This window comes from Orycteropus afer, unplaced genomic scaffold (genome assembly GCF_000298275.1).
Source record: "Orycteropus afer afer isolate SDZICR_OR568_19922 unplaced genomic scaffold, OryAfe1.0 scaffold00174, whole genome shotgun sequence".
NCBI classification, from domain to species: domain Eukaryota; kingdom Metazoa; phylum Chordata; class Mammalia; order Tubulidentata; family Orycteropodidae; genus Orycteropus; species Orycteropus afer.
Genome location: NW_006921761.1, coordinates 5897808 through 5906783, shown reverse-complemented (window position 1 = coordinate 5906783; position 8976 = coordinate 5897808). Strand labels below are relative to the sequence as shown.

General features: G+C 60.5%; 2 protein-coding genes across 2 annotated transcripts in view; both read right to left on the bottom strand.

Moving 5' to 3' along the window:
• Positions 1–226: 226 nt before the first annotated feature.
• LCN10 (lipocalin 10) lies at positions 227–3412 on the bottom strand. Its single transcript, XM_007946951.1, has 6 exons — positions 3308–3412; positions 2476–2615; positions 1977–2047; positions 1550–1657; positions 623–721; positions 227–255 (listed from the first exon to the last, which is right to left on the bottom strand). The coding sequence occupies exons 1-6, from the start codon at positions 3410–3412 to the stop codon at positions 227–229; spliced, it is 552 nt and encodes a 183-aa protein (XP_007945142.1).
• Positions 3413–3573: 161 nt separating this feature from the next.
• LCN6 (lipocalin 6) overlaps positions 3574–8976 on the bottom strand; it is a 7479-nt gene continuing 2076 nt past the window's right edge. Inside the window, exons 3-7 of the mRNA XM_007947061.2 lie at positions 8474–8544; positions 7944–8054; positions 7358–7459; positions 7075–7100; positions 3574–3597 (exon numbers count right to left, since the gene is read on the bottom strand). Of these exons, the coding sequence (XP_007945252.2) occupies positions 3574–3597; positions 7075–7100; positions 7358–7459; positions 7944–8054; positions 8474–8544 (334 nt within the window). The remainder of the gene's footprint in view (positions 3598–7074; positions 7101–7357; positions 7460–7943; positions 8055–8473; positions 8545–8976) is intronic.

Sequence of the window (8976 nt, the reverse complement as noted above, 5' to 3'; positions counted from 1 at the left end):
CAGAGGCCCATGTCTCCTTGACAAGAGGTGAGGATGGGAGGGCCTGGGAAGAGGGGACTGGTCTGCTGTCTGCTCTCTGTGGCCACCGTGGCCCTGGGCTCCACACTAGCCGTGGCTGGGAGTCTCCAAGCCCCTCTGGGTGAGCAGCGGGTGTGAGGGTGGTAATCCAGAGCCGGAGATGGGGGACCACAGTGGAGTCCTCAGGGAAGGGCCAAGGGCGCTGGGCTCATGGTAGAACGGTGTTTGCGCAGGAAGCTGTGGGGGGAGGGACACTGAGGGGCCGGGCTGCTCCCCACCGCAGCCCCGCGAGCATGCGCCAGCTGTGCCCTGCAGCCCCAGCCCTCTGGCCATGACCACGTGCCGCCTGCTCGGGGACCCTGAACCAACGGGGGGCTAGGTCCCACACTCTTTGCAGGCTCAAGGATGTAGCCAGCTCTGGCACAGAGCACCAGGCTGGCAGGTGGAGAGAGAGACCACACCATCCCCATTCACGACGGCTTATGGTCCTGACACTTGACGAGATGGGTCCGTGCCTCCCCCTGCCCCACACAGAAATCCACCCTCCAGGAGGATGGCCAGGTGGCCAGGAGTGGCTTTGGCCCAGACAGAGGTGACACACTACCGTCTTTGGGAAGGATGGCTGCGTGTTCCAGGAGAGCCAGGCCCTCGGCTGCGTCCACGAAGTCTCTGATGCTCAGGAAACTGGAAGTGATCTGCCGGCCTGGAGCCAGGGCAGCATCAGTGCCCGGCACGGTTCGGGGCTGCCCTGACCCCCACCTCCAGATGCCCCGAGCGTGGGGCACGAGAAGCAGAGCATTCGGCCCAGGGAACCCCGCCCTGGAGGGACCCCATTCCCGCGCTCTAGGTGGGCGTCCCTGACCACCAGGCAGCCCCTCTGCCCACAGAGCCCCTCGGCCTAGTGCTTCCCGTCCCCAGCCCCGCACCCTGCACAGGAGCCCCTGCCCCCACCTTCTCAAAGGTGCCCACCTCCTGCTTGGCTGAGGCCTCCCCAAGGACCCCACTCCACTCCCGTCCCTGTGAAGGCCGCCCATCTCCACACACCCGCGGGTCTTGCGTCTGGAGGGACCTTTGTCCCCCGTCCCTGCCTCGTCCCAGCAGGACCTCCACCCAGCTGCACCATCATCACCCCCAGCCTCCCCCATGGCCATGGTCTCAGGAGGACTTTGGCATCCGGGCTCGTCCCCTGTGCCCCTAACCCTGTTGACACCGTGTCCACACCTCTCCCTTTCCCCACCTGCCCTCTGCAGTGCCCCTCCATGCCACTCACCCCTCCTGAGGTCATGCCCAGGACCCACCTCTGTGACCTCCACCCCAGTGCCCCACCCCTGACTGCTCCTCCACCAGAACATCTGGAACTCCCCGCCAGCCATACCACCACCACCCCCCGCCCACCTGGCTCACCTGCCCACTTGGACGGTGCTCCCAGCCGGAGGCAGCCTCTGGGCCTGGCTGGCCTCCTGGTGCTCGGCGCCGCCCACCCGGTGCATCCCCAGCCACCCCGCCCCCCACCCAGCTGCCAGCCACTCACTGAAAAGCAGAAGGTTTTTGTACTCGCGGCCGGCCCGGCCCAGCCGCACGTAGACCACGGCCGAGCTGTAGTCAGTGGACAGCACTCGGAAGCCCTTGACCCCTCTCACTGGAAGAGACGAGACCCCTGGACCCCCAGCCTGGGCCCAATCGCTGCTTCTCTGTGCTCCCCAGCCTGAGCCCAAGCCCACTGCAGACATCACAGGGCTGGCGTGTCTGACCCCATTTCCCCCACCAAGGCCCGTGGGGCGTCTGCTCTAGGGGGACAAGGCCTGGGACCAAGGCCAGCCTGACCTTAGTTCCAAGTGCTTGGCCCACTGGCTGCGTTCTCTCAGGGACAGAGGGGTGGCCGGGGGTGTTTGGTCAGGGCTGGATGTGGGGAGCGCACCCATGCCTTCTGCCCTCTGCAGTGCTCCGCCACCACTCACAGGCATTCCTGAACACGGCTTTCTTGTTGTCCTTCCTCAGAGTGACCGTGTGGGACTGGCAGCCCTGTGACCTGCTCAGATCGCAGCCGTGAGCATGCTACCAGGAAGGCTCTCCCTCCACCCCTGCCTGTGAGCCCCTTCCAGGAAGCCCCCCTTCCCTGGCTCTGCCCCTCTGCCCCTCAGCCCCCCAGACTGGGGGGTGGGTTCAGCAGGGCTGGGCAGCATTTGGCCATCATGTCACCCCAAATGGTCGCGGATGAAGGCTCTCCTGGCCAGGGATTTTCCATTCTGGACCAGGGCCTGCCCCCAGCTCAGGGAGACCTGCAAACACCTGCTGCCGGATGGGCATGCTGCCAGCGGCACTCAGCACCACTGCTTGTCCCAAAGCAGCAGCCCTCTGAACTTTAGGGCAAAGGGGGCTCCCCGGAAGGAAGCCGCCTGCCAGTCTGCAACAGACAGTGTCTCTAAGAGAGCTGTGGAGGCTGCTGGGGCCACTCACCGGCTGAAGGCAATGACCACCTTTAGCTGGCCGGCCTTGGGGATCCGCACCATGGATGCTCCCAGCTTCCTCTTGTCTTTGCCCGGCAGGAAGCCCTTGGCATCAGTGGCGATGGCCAGAATGTACCAGAACCCTGAAAACTGGAACAAGGCGTGGGTGCCACTCCTCAGCCCCTGCAGGGCTCCTAGCCGGGATAGAGAGCTGGCTGGCACAGCCCAGTCCCGGCACAGCGGCCAGCCCCAGGCCCCTCTGCTCAGCCCCGTGTGGACGGGCAGCTGCCCCTTGGTCGTGCCCCCTGGATCCCAGGCCCCTCCCTGGACCAAGGGCTGCCCTGCCCCCTCCCTTCTAGCCTGCCCAGCCCCCACGCCCTAGGCACCTGGTCAGCACTGCTCCCCCATTTGGTCTGCCTGCATCCTGGCCGCCCGCCCACATCCACCCCCACGGAACCCTCTGCCTGGCCAGCCTGTCCTCATTATCCCAGAACCAGGCCTGCTTGTTCTGCCTCTCCTCTGCCTCCAGCAGCCCAGGGCTCGTCCCTGCCCTTCCTTAGGGCCCCATGGCCCCATCCTCGTGTCCTCAGAACTCTGACTTTGCAGCCAGGACTGGGAGTTAAGCTTTGCAGCTGTGCCCAGCCCTGAAGAGGAGTGGGACAGTGCCAGTGCCTCCCAGCCTAACAGGTGGCCCCCAAGGCTGGGGCTGCAGGTGGGCAGGCCCAGCCCCTTAGTCCCTGCGGCCTTGCATGGCTGACAGGGCGCCAGGGCTGTTTCTGGATGACACTCCCTCCCGCCTGCGCATCCCTCCCTCTGACCTGGGGTCCAGGCCCGTGGGCTACCTTGCTCCAGTTGATGTTGTGAGACTCCTTGGGTACATGCTCCTGCGTCCGGGATGTGCCTACCAGCACCAGGATCAAGAACAGGAACAGCAGCCCTGGCCTCATCCTCTCCCGCCTCCTGCAGCCGTGGTTCCAAGGCTGGGCACCGTGTTTAAACCCCCCTGGCCCTGCCCAGCCCTGCCTAGCTCTGTGGGCACCTGCCAATCCCAGAGCTGCAGCCTAGCTGGAATGGGGCAGGAGGGACCAGGCGGCAGGGGAGCCGGGCTTTAGGCTCTGCTCCCAGCACCTCCCTGCAGGGGGAGGACAGAGAGCAGAGAGCGGACCCTCAGTTTGTTGCAGGAACCCGTCTACAAGGCTGGCCCCGGCCCTGGCCCCGGCTCTTGGCTGAAGAAAAATTACTTTTTTTTTCATTGTGATTTGGGTGAAAATTTACAGAGCAAATTCACTTTCCATACAGCAGTTCACATACACTTTGTCTCATGACATTGACCACAATTTACCACAATGTAACAGCTCCCCTCCCACTTCCTTCCCATAGTTACCTCTTTCCTGTGTCCTTCCCTCCATGCACTCCTGCCCCCTGAGCTGTCTCCTGTGCATAAGCAGCCCTTCTTTCTCCCATGATTGTTCTCTCCAAGGAGTGTATCTACATCAGGTAAATGTTCAACTCATATGCCTATTGATTGGCTGGAAGCCATAGGAGTGGGTTCAATTCCAGACCTGAAGGGCAGCTAGGGGCCATAGTCTCAGTGGTTCCACCAGGCTCTATTGGACCAGCAAACCTGGTCCCCCCTTTTTTTTCCCCAAATGATTTTGAGTTTTGTTCCACATTGTTCTCCCTCTATCCAGCATCTTCTACATAGATCCCCTTCCAAGTGGATGACAGTAGTAGCTGGGCACCATCTAGTTCTTCTGGTCTCATAGTTGTATAGGCTGCAGATGGGATGGTGTACCAGTTGCTAGGACTAATTGTTTTCATGAATTTTTGGTTTTTGAAGACCAATTGCATTTTGATGCCACATAGAATCGCCCTCTGTCCTCAGAGTTTCGAGAATCCAAAAGCCCCCATGCCCCTCTCCACAAACCCACCTACCCTGTTCTTAAAGCCTTCTGGAAGGAGGGAGACATGACCTGTGTGAGCTCCTCACCCACAGTCCAGAGCCCTCAGGGTGCAGAGAGCCTGGGAAGCCACTGGCTGCCACCTGGTATGCACTAGGTGCTCACTAAGTGCTTTTCTCCATTGTGGGAAAGTACGTGGTCATGGAACGAATTGTGTCTACCAAAAACACATCAGCTCAGCTGGGCCACACCTCTCCGGGGTCTGGCTGTTCTGTAATGATGTAATCACCCCCATAATGTGCTCTGATGTGATCAATCAGCTGCAGGGGGATTAGGGTGGGGTGCAGCACCCCTGCTTGGGTCACTGCCCTGATCTCATGTAAAGGGAGGGCCCCTGGGGTGCAGCCTGCACAAGAGGTAAAAGGAGAGAGAAGGGAGCAGAGAGAGAGGGACCTAGTACCACCAAGAAAGAGGAGCTGGAAGCCTTTGGACATGGGATCCCTGTGCTGAGAACCTTCTAGAGCCAGCAGAAGACTGATGCCAAGACATGGAGACCTCCAAGGGGCACAAACCCCCAGATGCTGAAAGGAGACAAGGGCCTTCCCCTAGAGCCAACAGAGAGCCTCCCCCAGAGCTGGCGCCCTGAATCCGGGCTTCCTAAACTGCGAGAGAATGTATTCTGCTGTGAAAGCTCCCGCTGTGGTGTTCTGTTACAGCTGCAGTACATGACTAAGACCCAGCATGACATTTGCGGCTTCCTCATTTTAACTGCACACCTGGTGGCGTTAGCACATCACAGCGTGTGCGGCCCTGACCCCGTCGTCCACGGTCCCGCAGTGTGTGTGTGTGTGTGGCCTTGACCTCATTGAAGGTTCCCCAGTGTGTGTGTGCAGTTCTCACCCTGTCAGCAGAGTTCTCACAGTGTTGTGTGTGTGCGGCCCTGACCCTGTCAAAAGTCCCCCGTGTGTGTGTGTGTGTGTGTAGCTCTGACCCCATTGAAGGTTCCCCAATGTGTGTGTGTGCAATCCTCACCCCACCAAAGGTGTTCCAGTGTGTGTGTGCAGCCCTGACCCATTGAAGTTTCCCCCAATGTGTGTGTGTGTGTGCAGCCCTCACTCTGTTGAAGGTCCCCTGATGCATGTGTGTGCATGTGGGTGTGGGTATGGTAACACTTCATATTTTTCTTTTTAACTCCCAGTTTCTCTTCCCCCTAGCCCCTGCTTGGTGGAGCCCAGGCTGCCTGTGTTCACATGTGTGCATGCATACACATGTGTGCATGTGCTGACATGTTTTGTGGATGTTTGCATGTGCGTCAATATGTACGTGTATTTATGTGCATGTACATGTTGCATGTACATACTGTGTACATGTGTGTGCATGTGTGCACGAATACATGTGTGCACATGTATAGGTGTATGCGTGTGTGCATGAGCATGTGCACATGGGCATCTGTGCACTGTGTGCATGTTCCACATATGTGCAGGTATATTCATGTGCACATGGGCATTGATATGTGCATGTGTTCATGGGCATGTATACAAATATATGCATATGGGCATGTGTGCACTGTGTGGATGTGTTCACAGCATGTGTACATGTGTGTGCATGTGGGCATAGATGCACTGTGTACATGTGTGTGTCCACGTGCTTGCATATATGCGTGCACATGCATAAATGTGTGCATGTGTTCACAGGCATGTGGGCACTATGTCCATGTGTGTGCATGTATACACATGGATGCATGCACATGCACTTGTGCCCTGCCTCAAGGAGTGTGTTGCCCACCTGGGCACTTCACCTCCACCATTCTTAGCCCACCTTCACCCACAGCCTAAGCATCAACGAAGACTTGGGCCGGGGCTTTTCCAGAACATGGAGGGCCAGACAGGAGCCAGGTTTGGGGGCCCAGCCCAGGAAGCCTGCCCCGCAGCAGCAAGGGTCCATGCCCAGAGGAAGCTCGGTCTTGGAGAGTCACAGGTACCCTCCTGGCCCCACCTGGTTGGACCAGAACCGACCTGCTGCCCTCCCCCTGGGCTATCCCTGGACACCATGGCACCAACCCAGGGATGCTGGTGGGCACTGGTGCCAGCTTTCTCAGCCCAGAGGCCACACCATGCCCATCCTGTCCCTGGGTCTCCCCCCCCCCAGTCTGCCCACTGCCCACATCAGACTGCTGCCTCACTTGCCTGCCCCAGCTTGCCACCTCCCAGGCAGTCCTGAGTGTGGGTGTCCTCAGACCTAAGGGCCCAGAGGACACAGTGCTGGTGAGTTGTCTTGTCCAGGAACGGCTGTGATGCTGACTTCATAGGGCCTGAAGTTGCTCCCCAGTGACCGCTCCCACCCTCCTCACCACCCCGACTGGAGCCCAGGGGACCACACCTATGCCTGCCTGTCCTTCACGTGCCCTTGCCCTGGGCAGTGCCTGACACACAGTAGAAAAGGCATTGGCGGGTGAGGGTTTGGTAATCACTTTATTCCAATCCAGAGCTAGGGTCAGCGGGAACAGTTGCCCGGCAGCCGGCACCTGGCTGGCCTCTGCGGATCCTTGCAGACACTCTCCCCGCTGGGGGACCTCGGCACTCACTGCAAACCAACCGAGTATCAGGAGCCCTCTGGACTCAGCCAACCCTCAGCCACAGGCTAGTCCTGGCCATCTGTGGCTTCCTCCCGCAGTGCCGGAGCCCAGGGCTAAGGCCGAGACAGCCTACCTGCAGGATCTTGTGGGCACAGGTGACTGCAAGGGGAGAAGACAGGCTGTGAGGAGCAGTACTCGGTTCCCCTCCGCTCCTAGGACAGGCTGCAGCCCTGCCACCCAGTGTCCACAGGCCCTCCCAGCCCCCTAACACTAGAGATGGGGCCATCTTGTGGGCCTCACTTTGGGCACGGGTGGGTGATTCCTTGGAGGCCTCTCTCAGCCCTGTCAGGTTCTCTGGGGCATGGGGGGACCCAGGACCGGCAGAGCAGTCCCCCTCCGGCCACCCTGGCACTCACAGTCCTCCTGCAGCCTGGCCTGCTGCTGGGCCAGGTAGCCCAGGGTCCTGCTCCACTTGGAGAAGAGGCTTGTGGCCTCTGTGCTGGCCACCGTGGTCCGACCTGAGGATGGTGGGGGAATCCCTGAGAGCCAGCGAGGGGGGACAGTGGCAGGGCCGTGAGCCGGGCTTGCCCACCGCCACCCCCTGTCTGGAAGGCCCTCTCCACACTGCACCCTGTCTCCCCCCTCCCAGGTGGCCCAACAGAGGAAGGGGAGCTGGGGATGAAGAAAGATGGCGGGGACCCCACTTAGCAATTTTGTGCAGGAAGAGAGAGAAGGTGCATCCCCCCGAGTGGCAGCAGGACCAGCATCTGCCACCAGGCCCATCCCCTCAGCCAGCTGCTGTCTCTGGCACTCCGATGGGCAACTGAGCCCCGAGGCCCAGGAGACCTTGCACCCTGGGACGGTGGCCCCAGGCCCTCTAACTGGGCCCCTTCTGGGCCCTGGAGGTTGGGAGGATCCCCAGCCCCAACACAGTTCAGCTGATGGCGCCTGGCCCGCACCTGTCCTCGAGTGGGGTCCCCTCGGCCCGCCATGGCTCCTTACTGTACAGCTCCACGGTGTTGAAGGACTCATCCCCCAGCCCCAGCTGGCTGAAGACGATGGCATAGTCTTTGAAGTTGGTGCTCAGCACCCGGTACTCCAGCACGCCCAGGGCTGAAACCAAGGGCGCCTGCTGAGCTGGGTGGTCCCGACACCACCCAGGCCACATCAGCACCCGTGATGGACAGACAGAAAAACAGACAGACTGACCAATGCCTATCCCACCAGGAAGAGGGCAGCCCCATCAGGACCCTGGTCCTACACACAGTGGTGGGGAGACCCTTAGGCATCCAGGGGTATCAAAGTGAGGCTAGACTCAGTCCTGCGTGGCTCAGAGCTGGGCACCCTGTCCAGGGACGTCCACCCTCAGGACTGGCACTGAACCCGTGAGTGAGTCAGGTCCTTGGACTCCCTCAGGAATGGTGTTGGCCCATGCCCACCAGCATTGACCCTGTCTATGGGCCTGGGGGTGCTGCAGGAGCCAGGGGGCCAGAGCAGGCCTGGCCCAGGGAAGGCCCTGACCTCGCACTTACAGGGATTCTCAAACACCCATCCAGATCCTTGCCTCAGCAACTCCATGACGGTCAGATTGCATCCCTCCAGCCTGAGAGGGGAGGGGCTGATGTCAGCTCAGGCTCGAAGCCAGAACCTGGGCGAGGGGCATGGGTAGCCCGGCCACCCAGACGTGTGCATGGGGTTTCTGTTTCTTCCTGTTGCCCTAATTACCCAGAATCCTCTTGTTGGCTTTCTGGAAACCATCCAGGGAGGTGGCTGGCCCAGATAGCCCCTTCAATGTGCAGGCCAGCTCCATCCACTCCCCAGGGAGCTATTACCTGCTGTGTGGAGAAACTGACCCCCTTGTCCATCTGTCTGTCAGTGTCTCATACTGTGGTGGCCTGTGTGTTGCTGCGAGGCTGGAGGCTATGCCACCAGTATTTCCGATCCCAGCAGGGTCGCCCGTGGGGGACAGGTTTCAGATCCCAGCAGGGTCGCCCGTGGGGGACAGGTTTCAATCCCAGCAGGGTCGCCCGTGGGG

Bases quoted from the DNA above. Each gene is read 5' to 3' on its own strand.
- LCN10 (XM_007946951.1), bottom strand. From the start codon at position 3,412: ATGAGGCCAGGGCTGCTGTTCCTGTTCTTGATCCTGGTGCTGGTAGGC. The intron at 2,048-2,475 runs GTGAGTGGCCCC...CGATCTGAGCAG, and splicing joins GTGGTCATTGCCTTCAGCCG to GTCACAGGGCTGCCAGTCCC. The intron at 256-622 runs GTAGTGTGTCAC...CTCCCCCCACAG, and splicing joins AGCCATCCTTCCCAAAGACG to CTTCCTGCGCAAACACCGTT.